The 19,165-nt window shown below is 35.6% G+C and overlaps 2 protein-coding genes across 2 annotated transcripts in view; one reads left to right on the top strand and one right to left on the bottom strand.

Annotated features, from left to right (window-relative positions):
• LOC110449172 (retinol dehydrogenase 13-like) overlaps positions 1-19,165 on the top strand; it is a 39,338-nt gene that overhangs the window by 15,525 nt on the left and 4,648 nt on the right. The window contains exons 2-7 of the mRNA XM_021495854.1: positions 14,822-14,934; positions 16,022-16,140; positions 17,930-18,085; positions 18,554-18,760; positions 18,818-18,831; positions 19,078-19,157. Coding sequence (XP_021351529.1) covers positions 14,822-14,934; positions 16,022-16,140; positions 17,930-18,085; positions 18,554-18,760; positions 18,818-18,831; positions 19,078-19,157 — 689 coding nt within the window. The remainder of the gene's footprint in view (positions 1-14,821; positions 14,935-16,021; positions 16,141-17,929; positions 18,086-18,553; positions 18,761-18,817; positions 18,832-19,077; positions 19,158-19,165) is intronic.
• On the bottom strand, positions 485-13,592 carry LOC110449186 (retinol dehydrogenase 13-like). The gene is made up of 7 exons (XM_021495882.1): positions 13,440-13,592; positions 6,841-6,959; positions 5,428-5,583; positions 4,534-4,638; positions 3,916-4,122; positions 2,729-2,930; positions 485-2,145 (listed from the first exon to the last, which is right to left on the bottom strand). The coding sequence occupies exons 1-7, from the start codon at positions 13,553-13,555 to the stop codon at positions 2,031-2,033; spliced, it is 1,020 nt and encodes a 339-aa protein (XP_021351557.1). The 5' UTR covers positions 13,556-13,592; the 3' UTR covers positions 485-2,030.

Below are 19,165 nucleotides of genomic sequence, written 5' to 3'. Positions count from 1 at the left end.
GATCATTCCTACCAACTTTCAGTTCAATCGGCCCAGCAGAACTTGACTTTAAGTTTGAAATGTAAAATGTTAACGGACGACGGACGACGGACGACGACGGACGAAAACGGATAGCAATAGGTCACTTGAGCTAAAGCTCAGGTGACCTAAAAAGTGCACCAACAATGTGTTAGAATGTTGCCAATCCAGATCGGTGTGGTTTCTGTATAAAGATCAGCATCAATTTTATAATGATTAAATGTAAGAAATTGGTTAATATATATGGTAATGGCAGTGCTTGATATAAAACTAATAGGATACATATAGTACTATTAATGAGATAAACAAAGTAAATGGTGTTTAAATAAACATACAATATATCTGACATAATGCACACTCTATATAATGGACATGTAATATTTTTGACAAACAAAGGAATGGATGTTCACAGTGCAATTCTATACAAACACTTCAACAGGGTAAACATACCTGATGGTGTAGTCATCACAATTATGAGATGCAATTTTGACAAATAACACTGTAGTTCCTTACACATTTGCTAATTTGTAATGGCAAAGCAAACCGCTTGGTAGACAGTTACTGTATTAGTCTTGCAAATGAGGGGATCATCTATGAAAGAATATAAGGATTTAATAACTAAGTAAATATGTAGACAGAATTACAGCATCACTTATAACAAAGATATCATGTATACTAATCTCATATACTTCTAACAACAAATGAAGTATTCTAATGTAATGATTACTGTAAAAACATTAAATTTCATTTATTTCGTGGACAACAAGAAACCAGGAAATTAATTCTCCACGAATACATAAATTTGGTATGATATAGATAGGGGAAAATCAGAAATCAGCGAAATATAATGTCCTTGAAACAGGCTAGTATATCAAAACCACGAAACTTTAACCCCACAAAAATAAATGATTCTACAGTATCTCTTCATATATTTTGAAGCTTGGCTTGCTGTATTTGAATAACCTAGTGTTTAATCAAAATCCACAAACAATCTCTTTTTCTCCTTCAAGTTCAACAATTGCACCTCAAATCAACTTCCATTAAGAAAAGTTTTACCCAAATTCAGTACAGCAATAAAGATTTAATATAAGATCCTCTTAAATCTTCTACTTTAACCTGGGATAGGCGGTCACCTGTCTAAAGCAGCCAACAGCATGGTCTCCCTTAAATGACCAGGGCTGTTTTACCAGTTGCCAGGATTATACATTTATTACATTTATAAACAGACAAACCGGTTGTTTCTCATAAACGAACAGGTCCCTTGGCCGTTTTCAATTATCGCGATCCAAATGGTTGAACCTGTTGGACCAAAGTTGTTTGTTTATTAAATAAGGTCGGACCTAATAATCTGACGCTGCTTTAAGGCAAGCCTTGACCAAGCCTTGCAAGGCCTGCATAAACATTTGCAGGTCTGCCAGGATTTATACCCGAAAATGTTATATTTATAAACGGAAAGACAAGTTGTTCCGCATAAACAAACAGCCCCCTGATTACAGGTTTGGCACATAATGACAATGAAAAATCCTTCTACCGCCTTTCCTATATGCATAAGGTGTAGGATATGTTTTTGATCTGACTGGGTTTGACTATATCAAACGATAGGTTCTAGGACAAACACTCAAAAAAATATTATGAAATATTTGTATAGCACCCTATCTGTTTAAAGAAAACAATTCTCTAAAATGCTTTGATTGAACGTTTTAGCTGACAACATTTTCAGGAAGAGTTACGTTTTAGCTGACAACATTTTCAGGAAGAGTTACCATCTAACTTATTTAGATATTTTAACAGACATTTAAGCACTAAATATGTATATATATAAATCAATCACTATCATATACCTATCTTTCAATCTATTTTCACCCATATTAGTGTCCATTTATTTTACCAAGTCACAAGCATTCCTCTCTTTTTACTTTCATTATTTACTGGGGTACACAAAACAGTCACTAGGGGATGTTGGATATCATTTTCGTAAAGTACATGGTGTGTTTAACTAAGGCCAGTAACATTTAGCTTTCCTCTCCAAACTTGTCCTTGCCTATCCACTTGAGGGACTGAGCAAACAGCTTGTCCTGTAGTTCTTCATCTCTGGCATTCTCCTCCACTTCAATTGCAGCACATTCCCTGTAATAATGTTAAGTCGTTTGATTGTAATGAAACATTAATTAACTGATACAACAGTGGCTACCTTGATAGGGTTGTATCAACAGTATTCTATGATATTCACACAACTGATCATAATTGCAATAGAATGCAGGACATTTTTTGTATATTTTTGATATTAGGCTGATATGAATTTGCAGCTTCCATTTGAAGTTCATCACAATATCTTAACAAAATCCTGTGACAAATTTCATTTTCTATTTATAGGGAATGCATTTATTTAGATTACTAATGTCTATAATTATTCAATTGAAATATATTGATTAACAGCATTTTTTCAATGAATGTTGTTTACCTACACGAATATTCTTTGAATCTTCATGCCGTTCAACCTCTATTTGTTTCACATTAAAACTATGGTTAAAGAGGATTTTTGCCTTTTGACTCTTCAAAACAAATGTAATGTTGATATATTCACATTGCTGATACATGTACAAATGAAATATCTGTCATGGTTTGTTAAGAAGTTTTCATGTGGAAATTTTAATGAAGTATCATAACCCCAATTTAACATAAGATTACGTTTTATAAAGGTGGCACCTACTTGAAAAGTTTGCCGGACACTTTGCCAGCATGCTCAGTCAATGCGCAGTAAAGACCAGTCTGGGCTCCATCTTCAGTAGACTTCATTAAGAACCAGACAATTGGGGCAAAGGAGATGGCAAGAACAGAGTTCTTTTGGAAAGGCAGGTGGCGGTAGATTTTGGTGTTGGCTATCCCCGGTAATGCACAATTTACCACCAGGCCTGTAAAGTGGTCAAACAACAGTTTTAAGTATCAATGATGATAATCTCACTTAAAGAAAGTAATTCTACAGAACAAGTCTCTAAATCAAGCATTCAATTTACTCAAAGTAAACTTTGTCACTCACCACATCTTTTTGTTATATTAATGAAATAGTAGATTAGAAGGGAACACAAGAAATCACATAACTTTCAGTATTTCATTTAATCTTCTTTTTATGAATATTTCTAATCTTCAACTTTTTTCTGCACGATAGATGAGACATTGATGTTACTTTTATTTTTTTGGAGAAATGACAATATCTCATTCTGTCATTCAAATATTACCCTGCTTTAAAACTTGTATAACTGTCTTAAAGACAGAAATAATTGCAAACTGACTTTTAAATACAGTCAAACCTGCTGTTATAATCGATCACCTGTCATTATTTATGTGCATGTTTGTACTGGCAAAGGAATAATTTTAAAGATGTTCATCAACATTTTATAATTAAAAACTTAAACGAACTAAGCTCTTTGTAAACTTTTTTGATAGCTGTTACAAAACATTTCGTATTACAATGTATATCCTTTTAAACTTAAACCTTGATTAACCAGCTACCTGTCTTAAGCAGCCAACATCATAATTTCACGTAAGTGACCACTTACACAGGTTTGACTGTATTTGAAATACTAATCCGAAGAATTACAAAAAACTGCATCAAATCACATGTTGCAGATTGAGACATATTCCGTCTTTGCGTATTGCAGTTATCTTCTCTTGGGAACAGGTATTGATTGTTACGTCATTGGTTTGTGCGAGAAAATTACGTTGTTTTCTCAAAAATTGATGACGTTACTCTCACAAAAAAGTGACGTAACAATCAATACCTGCTCCCAAGAGAAGATAACTCTGCAATACGCAAAGACGGAATATCATGTATATAGTATCCCAAAGTTAAGCATATGGTTTGAATGTTCATTGGTATTTCTGTGAAGAGTTACCTACCCTGTCGGCTGAGAGCAAGAGAGAAGAGAACCAGAGCTAGCTTGCTCTGGGAGTACGCTTTACTTGTGACGTACTCCCGTTCCGTATAGTTGACATCGTCAAAGTCAATTTTGCCAAGGCTATAAGCTGGAGCTGTCTGGCAAACGATGCGGCTTCCCTCCACCTTCTTCAACAGTGGCAGTAACAGATGGGTCAGTAAAAATGGACCTGGAGAAAATAAAATAGAACACTGTATTCCTATTCATTTCAATCTCACATTTTGTTTTACTCTTGCAAAGTGAAAAAAAAGGTTGAATAAAAGATATTAAACACTAAGCTTTTTCTCTCATTTTTCCCCCTTAGGAACAGTCATGATTTGTGATAATTACAATGACAACAGCTCAGATAAACTGAACTGAAATGAAATTGTCTTAAAAATGCAAGATGTCACTATTGTTCTATTTTCATTTTCTCCATACCTTCATGTCTGTTTGGATAGAGAAAACTTCATATCCGTCATGTAGCATCAATGAGCTTAACTTTAATTAACAATGCATCCCTTCAAGTTTTAATGGTTGAAGAGATCAGTTGGAGAAGATGCCAAATAGAGCATTTAACTTGTTATGAAGAATTCCTTACCTAGATAGTTGACCTGAAAATGAGTTTCAAACTTGTCTTCAGTCTGAACCAATGGGCACATCATTACGCCAGCGTTGTGAATTAGCAGGTCCAACGTTTCCTCCTCTGTGCAAAAAAACAAAGAAAATATTTTAACAGTCTCTAAGAATCATCTAAAACCAGCAACTGCATCATATGATAGCATTACACTGTTACCAAATACAAGCAAAACAAGTAACATTCTGAACACAAATCATTATGTTCTATGCAATAACTCAATTCTATTTTAGCATCTGTTTCGCAACTGACAATAATTAATCCAGAACGATCCATTGTTTAATTGAGCATTTTCAGTCTCAGTTATACGGACCAATATACATGAGAGAAATACAAGCCAAAATCTGTGAGATCTCAAATGACCCATTCATGCGTAAATTGTTGACTGGATGTGAAATAGAGGGCTCCCCAATTTGAGAACAAACACATATACCAGTACAAAAATGTATAAATGCTACATACCAACACTACTGCTGATCTGTTGTGAAATAAGATTTCATAAACTTTATTTATTTTGCAACAATTATGAAACGAGTTAGTTCATCTTATATTATCACTCTTGTTGGCCTGGATATTAGTACGATGGGGTCTTAATGTGGGAGGAAACCAGAGTACCCAGAGAAAACCCACGTGGTTGGGCAGATTAACCCCGTACTCTTTATGTCCATTAGGGGAATCGAACCCCAGTCGCCTTTGTGAAAGGCAGGTTTGTTATTTACTGCACGACCCGACCACCCTATATAAGATTTACTTGAACTCAATATCCTTGACATATTCAGTAAAGGATTTACTTTTAGTTATCCTGGTCTTTTACTGATGAAGCACAAAATAGGATTCCACTGTCCTGGGAGAACTTACTTTTTCTATAGCTGGACACAAACTCCTCTATAGACTTAAAAGAGGCAAGATCACATACAAGGCCCACCACATTTGCTTTCTTGTATTTTTCTTTAATACTTTCCACAGCTGTCTTTGTCTGTTCTGATGTGTGGCAGGCTAGGTATACTCGAGCCCCTGTAATACAATATTGATAACCATAATATCATCAAATATAGATCAATTTATGACACCATTTACTGGTTTCCTTGGTAACTGGGGACTATTAAATACTGACAAAATAAACTTAAGCTAAAGGGTACCAATAAGTGAAACGGTATTATTAATTTATTACCATTGTCATTATTGTGAAATATTTGCTTAAGTTCTTTTCAAAGAAGTATTCAATAAAAATCAGATTTTGTGATATATTTTATAGAATTATGGTTGTTCAAAATTTGAATGTTTAAAAATAGGAATAAATAAAAAGAAACAGAAAAAAAGCAAGGGTCAAGCACAGGACCTTTACATTGCAAAGCCTACAAATTGTCAATGTTGCCGCACGGGAATTATAAATGAAAGGCATTAAAATGTGTACAATATATGGACTGCAAAACCTGTGAATAATTTGACAGGAAAATTTACTCTTTGCCAAAATCAAGTCCTTTTGTTTGGTTCATCTTCTATACATAAAAGGGAGACTACTCCAAATAAAACAAAACTGAGTGGATCTCTTTCTTCAGTTTATAAATGATGTAGTGGTACCCTTTACTTAAACTACTGAGGTTGGACCTCCACTTCCGTGAATAGATTTATACTATTGAGTCATCATGGTTTTATCACAATCAAAATTATAGATAGCGTTTTAAACAGTGACTTAATATCTGACCTTCGCATTTTCTTAAATCCTGAATAATCTAATATGTAATCCATCTTTTTAATGAAGAGAACCAATTACAGTAAGACCTGTCTAATCTAACAGGATCAGTCTTGAGGGGTGTCAGATAAGACAGGTCTAGCTGTTAAACAAAGACTTGCCATATTCAATTTCAAATTACCAAAGCAGATTTTGTATATGCTTTCTGTGGAATTACCAGATTGGTCATATTCAATTGGCCAGAAACGTAATTCATATAACTCTTGGTAAGGTGACTAATTACAAGATCTTTGTAACCTGAAGGGACAAACTACACATGTCTGATTAATTATCTGGTAAATGTGAAACATCCAGTATTATTAGCGAACGCATGTGTGTTACAGAGTCATTATATTTTCAATGCCCCCACTAGGGGTCGAACCCATGAGCTCTGGCTTACAAGCCTTACACTCTACCAAATGAACTAAAGAGATATTCTCCCTAGCCGAGTCGGTAGGAAGCCGCTAGCATTTTACCAGGGTGACATTTGAAATAAGACTTGTGTTATCTACACCTAGCTATCAAAATAAATCAGCTACCTCTTGAAGCTAGATCTTCTGCAATAAACTTTCCAAGCCCAGACCCTGCTCCTGTCACAATGGCAACTTTCCCTTCAAGTTTAGCTTCACTCAGACATCTGGCCCCTCTCATGTATTGTCTAAAAATAAAGATAGATATATTCATAAATAAACCTTTCATTTTTTTTACAGGAGACAAAGCGAACAAGTCTAAAATCTACTCACAATGACCTCTATATAAGAAAACAGTGTTAAATGTGAGTATTGTTCTAAGATAAGAAAATAATCAATTCATTATAGGTATCAACCTCTGAAACCTCCAATGAGGGAGATTTCCTCATTCCACATTTCCAACGAGGGAGAAAGAGCATGAAATGCGACTGAAACTGCTTTAATCAATTGGTCTTGCCCTTTTTATGTATCAAAGTCAAAACAATTCAAAAAGCATTCATTTAATTGATTCAGACACCCTTGTTATAATCATTACACACACCCTGCAGTTACTACGAGATTATTTGACCACGGGATGTAGATTTTTGAGTTTGTGTGAGTTTCGAGGGAGATTGGTAAATTTTGGTCAAAATGAAGGAGTCTCACTCCTAATGAGGGAGGTTTAACAGCTATGAATCATTTGAGCAAAAAGCAAGATGCATGGAGTTCTCCTGATTTCGAATGTCAGAAAAAAACAAGACAAATTAGAAGTATCTATTCAGTATTGTGAACATTTCCTTCTTTTGCTATCTGCAGTTACCAACGAAAGTCGACAGTCCTCATCAACAAGCCTGAGGCATTCAAGGTAGCCTAGCCTTCATCAGCTAAAACTAACCGTCACATATTTGTACTCTGGTCTCTCTCTGTTGAAATCATCCCAGTATTGGATCATTCAACATACTGTAATTATCCCCCTTCCCTCCACCCCCAGAACATTTCTGTATATTTTGGACCATAACAGAATCATCACAGGTACTCGCCTCATCTGTCAATACACCAATAATATAATACTATTTTATCAGGTTGGGGAAAACCACAACTTGCGTATAATATGCAAACTCACCTATTATACGCCAGTTGGAGTATGGATTTATTACTAAAAAATAACCCAAATCGCTTTAACAGTAACTTTTGCAAGATGTCAATAAAAATCGCATTATTTTACGACAAGGTAAATAATATTTTGCTAAAAGATGTTTACTGAAAGCGTTGGCTACTTGGAAACTTGAGGTAACTTTACTGGAAGTATTGCATCTGTTTTTGGTTCTTTCCCACATGCAAATAAAGTTTATTTTTGCATTTGTTTTATGTTTCATGACTGAATAAATGCGACTTGGACAAACAATTTGAAAAAGTTATGATTCAAGTGATTTTGACTATTTTTATTAACAAATCCATACCCCTATTGGCGTATAATAGGCAAGTTTACATATTATATGCAAGTTAGTGGTTTTCCCCGACCTGTTTATGGGTGTATTGACATACAAGGTGAGTACCTGTGGTGTGGTATCACAGGATAAAGTATGTTGTGTGCTATAAAACGATCGGCACAGAAACTGTGCAAATACGATGTGATTGTGACGTTATATGTCGTGGTGTCACGTCATGGGGTGTGATCCCTCAGGAAATTGATAGGTGAAACTTCCCCTGTCCCCATAACTGACTCAGGGGAGTTAACTCTTTTTCCCCCTGTAACTCGGGGGGGGGGGAAGAGACAACATTATATACATCGTTGTAAGCTTTTTAGCTGTTGGAGATGTCTTGATTGTATTTCATTACTTATTCATAATGTCCAGTTGCGCATAAAATGATAAAAGTCCATTGTTTACACATTGATGAGTTGTGGCGGTATATAGGTCTTGTTGCTCACATATTATACTTGACAAAAACAGTTCTCTCTCTATATGAAACCTACGTATATTTAAACACTTCGGTTTAAAGCTCGCACTTGTTGATTTGGTCTCAAATGACCTGTAAAGTTCACACAATTAAAAATACATGTGAGGTACATGGTACTAATTGTAAAAAGAGGCCCGGAATTTGGACCTGTTGGTAATGTTATGGTTGTTCAGTAATGTTTTAAAGCTGTTTAGGTTCATTTCTGTAGCAGTAGACTGTTCCATGTTGTTATTGTTCTATTGCTGAAGACATTTTTGTTTACTTCAAGGGGAAACGGTTTCTTGAACAGCTTTTTTTGATGCCCCCTGGTCCCCATATTTGATGCCAGTTTAAACATAATTATGTTCATGGTCTACATGGTCGATGTTATTTAGGATCTTATAGATTTCGATGAGGTCGGCTCTTTCCCTTCTATACTCGAGTGTAGGCAGTCCCAGTTTTCGCAGCTTTTCATCATATGGTAGATTTGATATATTTTTGATCCGTTTTGTAGCCCTTCTTTGCACATTTTCGATGGAGATTTTGACTTTGATAAAGATTGGGGACCATATAGATGTTCCATACTCTAAATGTGGTCTGAAGAGTGATTTGTACAATAGAGTAAACATAACTGCGTCCATATATGTGAAAGTACGGAAGACAGTACCCAGGTTTCTGTAAGCCTTTAATTTGTAACTGTTATATTTACATGGTCTGAAAATCTCAATTTGTTGTCTAAGGTGACGCCAAGATCCTTATCGTTTTCTTTTTCATCTATTTCTGTTGTACTATCTGGAAAATGTAGATTATAGATGTGGTTATCTCCCCTGAATTTTCCAATTTCCATGTGTTTACAATTGTGGATGTTTAATTTCATTAACCAGTAGTCTGTCCACTTACATATGTTGTCTATGTTGTCCTGAAGAAGTAAACGGTCTTCGCTGTTGGAGATTTTTGAATATAATTGTGTGTCGTCTGCAAAAAGGCTTATGATCACAGTTATCCATTGTTTAGGTTACTTTCCTTCATTGAATGGTCTGTTGTACAATATTGTCAGAGGCCTTTTGATGGAGTATCAGGTCCCTGTGTTTTGTTTGGATTAGTCTCCTTTATTGCCTTTATACAACAGGCTCGGAAATAGTGATATCGGTTAGGTGTTCTGGTAGAACTGTTGGCGATAGATAAGGTATTGGTGCGTTCGAGTTATGGACAAACACGCTAGAAATTGTTGAAAGACTTCTGCGGTTTCCTCATCTGTTTCGGTCAGTTGACCTTCCTGATTTGACAGTCTATTGGTGACAGTTGCCGTTTTAGTTTTAGACCGTACATATTTCCAAAATAGTTTCGGATTCGTTTTGATTTTTTCAGCTAGGTCTTTCTCAAACTGATATCTAGAGTTCCTTATCCTTGATACAATAGTATTCCTAGCCAGTTTGTAGTTATGGAAGTTTTGATCCGTTTTGCAATGTAGGTATTTGTTCTACAGGCGCTTCTTTCTTTTGATCGCTTGTTTAGCGTCGTTGTCGAGATAAGTTCTGTTCTGGTTTCTTGGTTGAGATATCTTCCTCACTGGTATACATTTCTTTATTTCATGTGTCAAGAAGACAGAAAGTTTATCCCAAGCTTCCAAAATTCCATTACAGTTACTCAGATCCTCAGCATCAAAGTTGTTCAGGTCATGCGTCATCTCGATGTAATTGCCTTTGTGGAAGTTGTACCATTTTAGGTGGCGTTATGGGTACACATATCGAAACGTACGGTCAAATGGTCATTTTTCCTAATGATGGTAAGTAGATAATGTCATCAATCATTTCCTCCTCGTTCGTGAAGACAAGGTCCAAGATATTTGGGATTTGTCCTTCGCAGTATCTAGTTGGGTGTTTGACATGTTGATAGATGAAGCCGTCCCTCGTTGTTTCAAGAAATTTGGGGCTGGATGGTTTTCCCTTGTGGTTGTTGATCCAACTTCCCAGTTTATTTCCTTAAAATTAAAGTCTCCCAGAATTAGTACATGGGAATAATGTAGAGAATACAATTTCCTAAGAAGGTCAGATAGGAGTTCATTATTTTGTTCTGGGCTGTTAGGGCTTCTGTATATGCAGCATACTAGTAACGAGTCTCTGTTTTGGAGGTTTATTGAACAAGCTACATATTCATCAACATCCACATTGAGAACTATTTTTTCACTGATTGGGTTCCTCGATACGTATTTTCCAATACCACACTTTTTTGGTTCGCTGTCTACGCAGTACGAGTTAAAGTTATCCACATCATAAAATCTAGTGTCCAACTGTAGACAGTTGCTTTTTGGAAACATTTCTGTTAGACATATACCATGTCCAGGTCTCCGTATGTTCCACTAGTTCAGATTTTTTTGTATTGGTCATAACATTTACATTAGAATACAGACATCGAATTTGATTTCCTGGTATAATTTTGCCTGGTAATATATTTACAGTATTCCCAGTGTTACCATTAAAACAAACTTCCTATACTCTTTCCAGAAATGGTGATGTTGGAGTCCCGGAATTTGTATGGTCCTCTGGAATGTTTGGGATTTCATGCTCCTGTGGTCTTTCCTGATATATTCGGGTCCTTTCTACCTCGGATATTACAGTCGAGTCCAGATAGACGTTTGTGTTCATTTCATCATTTTCTGACATGTTTCCAGACATTATTGGGCTAGGTGGCCCCACTGGTTGAGGGTTCGAGTTGAATCGGGTGATCTGTATCGGTTCTGAGTTTTTAACTACACCTGTAGTACCCCATGCTGCCGTGTTCACATTCCTTATAGGCGACCCTATGACGGAGCAATCCCCAAACAGCAGAGCCTGACCTATGTTACTGCGACGGTTCATAGCACTTTGAGTACTGACAGGGGTGCTACTCGTGTAGTACGTTGAGCTCTGGGAACTGCTTGTCTGTTGTGACCTTGTAATTTTGCCATCCTGTCTATGACGGGCTGTTGGGGGAGAATGTCAATCCATGTGTGGTTGCTCCATAAATAGCTGGGTAGTCCCTACTTGCCTTGATAGTACCTGTGTTTGTTCGTTCCTGTTGTCTAGTGTCTGACCACCGTGGATGTTTTCCTCATTTTTTTCTCCTTCCCTTCTATACTTCTCCATTTTTTGTTTCCTTTCCTCCCTCTGCTGTTTTGTGAGGTCCCGTGTGAGGATAATGCTTTTCAAGTTATCTTGTGCCTTAGTCTGTATAAAGCGTGCATTTTCTAGTAGGGATTTCCGCTGGGACTTATTTCCTATAATAGCGTGTTTTCGAAGCATTATGTTTCCAGAGACGGAATGATGCAAGAATTTCTATACCCTTTACTCCTACACTTAGGCTTTTGATATCCTCCTCATCTGCAGATTTATTTCTGTACTTGTTTTCACTCTTTTTCTCTTGTACATTAATTAACAGGATTATGTTCGATTCCTTTGACTTCTTTTCCTGTTGTTCCTTGTGTCTACTATCCAACAGGTTTATTACATCATGTTGTATTTGGTCAATGAGGTCCACTTTAGTTTGGCGTAGCTCTTCTCGTATAATTTCACCTGTATTTACTTCAAGGTCACTTAATCTGGTTTCTTCCATATGTAATACCAGACATTTCACTACTTGTCATAAGATCATACACAGCGTTTGGCACATTAGTACACTTTTTTGCAGTACTCCAGCTGGCAATCACAAGATATGGCTTATTAAAGCTTTACAATATTCAACTGATATTGATGTTAGAACGTCTAATATTAGACATGTCCGTGAATGGGTACAATAATCGGGTTCAATTTCATTGTTCACACTTTGACACATCAGTTCTCACATTATGATTTACAGTGTTTGATAACAAGATCTGTAAGTTTCCTCAGCCAGTACCTACTTAGAGTCTTGCACGGATGTATCCCGTCGATTAGTAGACTATAACCAGAGACGTATATAACACATATGGCTTTATACGTCTCTGCTATAACTGACCTTCTCTGTTGAGTTAGCTTTGTTACTCTTCCTAGATGTAATTAGGTCGAGTTGATCCATCGAATCTCTGAATTTAGATGAGATATTTTAACTCTCAGGAGGTCTGTACTAGTCTTATACATTTCCGGTGATGGATGGCCTCTGTGTTTATTCCATATTGATATGGAGAAGAATGGACACTCAAGAATGACTATTTTTAACGCATTCCCATATTGTCTCTGTAGTTCGACAAGACGGAACTCCCCTACGATATCATCCAAGTTTTCATCGTGGTTTATCTCGATATACTGCCTATACGTCTTCTTCGTGAGATCACACGTACCTGACCATAGAGCTATAAGTACTTTACCATGCTTGTTTACTAGAGTCAGCGTTATTCATAATATAATCCAGACATGTTTTACTCCTCCTCCCTGAAACGTAGTTCCACAAAATCTATTTTTCGATATCAGATTTTACTTGTTCCGACAAATACCTCCCTTTACTATCCGAGACCACGATGATCTGACGACAAATCTCAGTTTCATCCCGCTCACCCCCGTGGGGTCTTTAAAAAAAATCTATAATCTATAATAAATCATATATGGAGTATACACAATGATGTGTTGGTATACAGTTGAGACATGTTTAGGGAATGGCCCTGACCGTCCATTCAGTTTTTCAACATAAAGTTTTCGGGGTGTCCTCCTAAAAAAAGCAATGAACCGCAACAAAAAATAGGCCTAGTGACACGTCCATGGACTGGACACGCGTTGATTTGCTCTTGTTATTATATTTACCTGAACGCGTAAAGGCTACCAATCGTGACACCAAAAATAATTGGCCACCATGACTCAAATATCCATTCGGGATCAGGCATATCGCCCATCCCCGGGATTGTCATCTTCTTCACCATTTTCGTGAATTTTGCAGGTGCTCTCGCCGCTCGCCGGGTAAGTGTTAAAGTAACTCAACGACCCAGCAGTTGGAGATCAAATTCCGGATATTAATATATATATACATTATGTATACAAGTATTTGCTACTGTTATATTTATTTGATATTATATAACTTTTGGTAGCGATAGAGTATTATCAAAGCTATACATAGGCCCTATCTTTATAAAAACTTCTAAAATCAATGTTTATCTAGAAACCGCCCGGACTTTGTTTGAAATTTAATATCAATATTTCATTTCCTGTAAAATAAAAATAGAGGACACACGTGAATAACAGCTGAATAATGTCAAGAGTGACACGATAAACGTCCCAACAGGTATTCAAAATATATGGTGTAGTTTATTCATGAGATGTGTGATTATCAGACCGATACATTCAGTTGAAAAAGAATTTTAATTATGACATCGAATGGATTTTTTTTGACATGAATGCAGGCATGGGTCTTGTAGTCCGAATTATTCTGACGTTTTATCAACTTTTTTTTTTATATCGGTCTGTCGTCGATTAAAAAGTCGATAAAACGTCAGAATAATTCGGACTAGGGTCTTGATGATACATTCTGTGTCTGGCCTTCCAGTATTTCAACTCACACGAATATTCTAAAATAGGATAATTATATAAATATTAACAAAAGTAGTTGATCAATTGTTCAATATGTTGAACAATAACCTGTGTAAATAAATGATTGTATAAACATTACCCTACAAGTTTATGCTGCTAAACGGCCCTTTGCAGTACAGTATTGCTTTAAATATACTGTAGATGTAAATGGGTACATACTGTGTTTAAATCATGGTTATGTTTTTAAATATCATTACTTTCCATACTGAAGTTTCTTTAATGTCAATGCAACTTAACTTGAATTCCTCTTACTGTGTCATACATGTACAACACGTATACAAACTTTTCAAAGCAAATGTCATGTAAAAAGTACCACAATTTGATTTATGTTGTCAATTTTTACATGAATTCCTGATAATATCATGTCTAATATTATTGTCAACAGGAAAAAAATTTGACTAACTAGTGGAAATTTTCATTAATTTTGAATAGACTGCACAAAAATATGTGCACTCAGACTGATTGACACATTTAAAAAGCATTGCTATATGTATGTATATGTTGTGGAACAAAAAGTTTCAGGAGTCGTTTGACATTTACAGTTTACGGTTTATTGTAATTTTAATGTTTGTTTTGTAATAGTTATTGTGTTCTCTTTCCAGATCTTCCCTCCTTGCCTACATGTAACCATGGGATTCAAGTTTCCAGAAATTCCCAAGAGTGTTTTCAGACTCAGCTTGGTCGGGTCCTTAGGTGGAGCAATAGTCATTACCAAGTAATGTGAAAAATGGAAGACCGCTAGATTACCGCCCTTTATAGCAATTGCTAAAATCAGTACATTAAAACCTTTTTATATTCCCACCATTTTTCAGCAAAACTTTAAACGGTATAAAATAAGGGATTTGACAATATATTCAGGGAATTGTATAAAGGAATGATAAGAAAATAGAATAAGGGAACATTGCTGGTAAACAAGTTGACAATGAAAGTGAGCAACATTTAATCAAGGTTTTACTGCATACCAAATCGAACAAACTTTAATTTGGGTTTTGGGATTATTAAAAATGCTCAAGTGATGATGAAAATATAGCTCATTGAAATATCTGACACTTAAGCTGAAGGAGGCTGTACTCTTTCACAATTAACCTGCAGAATCCATTGAAACTTTTACATAATTTTTATGCCTCAATGTTGAGATAATTTTATGAAAATGTAACTAATCAAGAATTCTTGAGGAAAACAAAGCAAAAATTTGTTTTCACCAAATTGAAAGTTAATCACTATCGCTGGCCTTTATTAAAGCATGTATGGGATCTTACTTCTTGAGGAAATAAGTTCAGTATCGGTAAAAAATGGATGTTGCTGGTTGTTGACCTATACGTTTTCACATCAAATCGGTGAATCAAACCCAGTCCATCATATGGTGGAAGGTGAATGAACTAATCAATGCACCATCAAACAACCCATTTAACTTATGTTGTATACACTGTATTAATATTAAATTAAATGAAAAAAGATTGAAGCGATACCTGGTGGATGGCGCAGCGTCTTAGCCACCCTCACCTTTCACCAAAAGGGCTGGGGTTTGATTTCCCACTGGAACATGAAAAGGTATACATGTAGGTCTTTTGCCAGAACATGTGAGTTTTTCCAGGTATTCCATTTTCCTACCACATTAAGACCTCATGCATGCTACCATCAGGTCCAACAAGAACGATTGATATAAGTTTATAAATCTTGTTTCATAAATTATTGTTGTAAAATGAATAAAGTTTATAAAGAAAGAAACTTTGTCGAAGAATTAGAATTAAAGTATAATGCAGTTATATTGAATATGCCTAATTGTTAATCCATTATTTTAGGGATTACACTAAAGGGAAGAAATACAAAGGAGAGGAGAGGATGACCGGCAAAACAGTGATTGTGACAGGAGCCAATGGTGGTATCGGCAAGGAAACCAGCCTCGACATGGCTAGGAGAGGTCAGTTATTCAATAAAAAGTGTATCAGTTTAGAAGGTCATGTCTTATTTGTAAATATCACTAAGGATCCCTGTCCCACTGCCAGAAACTGTACATAAGTGTTGGAATCTGTTATTCTGGCATGATTATTGCTTTGATAAATCATTTCTTAAAAGAAAGCCATACCTTATGGCACTTTTATGAGAAACATTCAAGATGAAATGAAATATAATTAACAACAGTGTTTTGAATGTAAAAATTTAGCGGGACCAGACCGGAATTAAAACCCTGGACTTCAGACTATTATATTATGGCTCTAACCAATTTAACTTCCTTTTGGATGGAAGTGTCCTGGCCAAACTGTGCTACAGTTATAACCAAGCGGAGGTTAAGGGGAGGTTACTGTATATAGGGAAAACCACAGTTCAGTGGGACAGGGATCCAAGAACTTTGATATTTCCTTTTTAGCATCAATTGCTAAGTTGAAAATTGTTTTGCGATAATGAAGAGGCTAGCATCCTATGGAGAACAGTACACTGTTTCAAATTAATATCTTTGGTGAATTTGTTTTGTAACATTTAGATTTTAGATTTCCTTTGGACCAAAATAGATTTCAGGATCTCAGAAATTTTACTGAATCATAGTTTGGCATAGTTCGACAAATATTACAAAGTCGAAAATATCCATATTTTGCCTTTTACTTTATAGCTTATTTTCACAGGTTTGAGAAAATATTTTCAGAATTTATTGAGGTGTAAGATAATTAATTTCTAGTATATGGATGTACAGTGGAACCCGCTTATTATGATATTCTATATGCCAGAGAAAAATATCATAATAAGCGATTTATCATATATAACCGATCAAGCTGTTTTCGATCGTTTTTTATGTTGTCTGAACCGAAAGTGAGATGCACTATATTAATCAGACATAGATTGATGTGGAAACATTGAAAAATATAAAAACAAACTGATAAAGTAATAACTGAAATGATTTGTTCATTGTTATATATATCAGCGTGTTGGAAAAATTAGAGAAGATTTTGTTGTGCCGTAGAAATGATCAGTATGTAAATTCTACTTTAACTATCTTTATACTACATCCTACACTTGTACCTAACGATATCGTAATGTTGCAGTCAATAGGATGAAAAAAGTGATATAAATAGTCATGATTTACCTATTTTGCAACGAGAAGTTGCGTTACTTTTTATATTTGTATATAAAAAAATAACTTGCATTTGACAAAATTGCTTGGTTATTTTTATTCACATGGCACAGTGTCTGTTTTTCAATAAAAAAAAATCAAACACCTTAACCCTTTCACCACTGTAGACCATAATGGACTCATCCAGATCAATGCATTGTAGAGTGTACTTAAGTTACATAGGGGTGAAAGGGTTAAAAACTAGAAAGTCCATGGTCATGATATTTGACATAGTCTTGCTGTAGCGAAGGGCTATCAAGTTTGGTCTAATACCCTAACAATCCCATACATTATATTTACCTCTGTTTGTTTGTCTTTCACTCTCTCTGTTCTCACTTTCATTTGTTCAGGCCTTCATTTCTTCGTTCATGTTATATTTGACAAAAAGTACATAAAATTAGGCAAGTGAGTGTCTTTTTTCGCAAGCAAAACTTTTGTAGTTGATAAAATAATTAGATTCAACCCCTGACAATTAGTTCTTATATTTCATCATTTTGATAACATATAGCGATGCCTCAAAACAATTAACCCTAAGGCACCGTACCATGATACAGGTAATAAATTTACATCTGAATCTTATGACACAATAATCTACTGTTGACAGGTGCCCGTGTGATAATGGCATGCCGGGATATGGGAGCATGCGAAAGAGCTAAAGACAAAATTGTCACAGAAACCTACAATCCAAGTGTTTCTTGCAAGTACCTGGATCTCAGCGCGATGCAGTCCATTCGTCGATTTGCAGAGGAAATGAAGAAAGGTACTGTATTTTGGTACGATTTGAAGAATCCCTATTGGGGATTGGCTATAAAGTGGTTATAACCTAAATGTGAATTCAAATGAAAATCCTGTATGATTCAAAATTAGAGAAAAATCTTATTTCGCCTGTCAGTAAAATACACTGAAAACTTGGTCAGGTTCTATTACCTGTTATCAATCAAATAGCTGGCCACGTGCCTTAAACTTGCTATGACATATTCCAGGGTGCTGGAGCATAAGTGAGCATAACCACTGGAGTATGGAGGATGTCATTCCCCATACACCGACAATTGTACACTATTATTGAAAAACAGAACAAATATCTGGACTTGCCCATGGGAAGATAACTCTTACTCCCAAGTTATTAAGCATGGAACTGCTGTATTGTTATATCCTGCAATCTTATTTATAGGCTATTAAAAGTTTGAGATTTTAAAGCGAAAATTTTGTTTTGTATAACATTTTGTAGAAAATCATATACATGTACTGATCAACAGTGCTGGAATAATGATGTGTAAACACGCAGTGACAGCAGAGGGTATAGAGCTACACAATTGTACACTATTATTGAAAAACAGAACAAATATCTGGACTTGCCCATGGGAAGATAACTCTTACTCCCAAGTTATTAAGCATGGAACTGCTGTATTGTTATATCCTGCAATCTTATTTATAGGCTATTAAAAGTTTGAGATTTTAAAGCGAAAATTTTGTTTTGTATAACATTTTGTAGAAAATCATATACATGTACTGATCAACAGTGCTGGAATAATGATGTGTAAACACGCAGTGACAGCAGAGGGTATAGAGCTACACAATTGTACACTATTATTGAAAAACAGAACAAATATCTGGACTTGCCCATGGGAAGATAACTCTTACTCCCAAGTTATTAAGCATGGAACTGCTGTATTGTTATATCCTGCAATCTTATTTATAGGCTATTAAAAGTTTGAGATTTTAAAGCGAAAATTTTGTTTTGTATAACATTTTGTAGAAAATCATATACATGTACTGATCAACAGTGCTGGAATAATGATGTGTAAACACGCAGTGACAGCAGAGGGTATAGAGCTACACA

Source organism: Mizuhopecten yessoensis, unplaced genomic scaffold (genome assembly GCF_002113885.1).
Source record: "Mizuhopecten yessoensis strain PY_sf001 unplaced genomic scaffold, ASM211388v2 scaffold4513, whole genome shotgun sequence".
NCBI lineage: Eukaryota > Metazoa > Mollusca > Bivalvia > Pectinida > Pectinidae > Mizuhopecten > Mizuhopecten yessoensis.
This window is presented reverse-complemented; position numbering and strand designations above follow the sequence as displayed.

Bases quoted from the DNA above. Each gene is read 5' to 3' on its own strand.
- LOC110449186 (XM_021495882.1), bottom strand. From the start codon at position 13,555: ATGGTGAAGAAGATGACAATCCCGGGGATGGGCGATATGCCTGATCCC. The intron at 5,584-6,840 runs GTAGCTGATTTA...ATTGTATTACAG, and splicing joins AGAAGATCTAGCTTCAAGAG to GGGCTCGAGTATACCTAGCC. The intron at 4,639-5,427 runs GTAAGTTCTCCC...TTTTTTGCACAG, and splicing joins TGTGTCCAGCTATAGAAAAA to AGGAGGAAACGTTGGACCTG.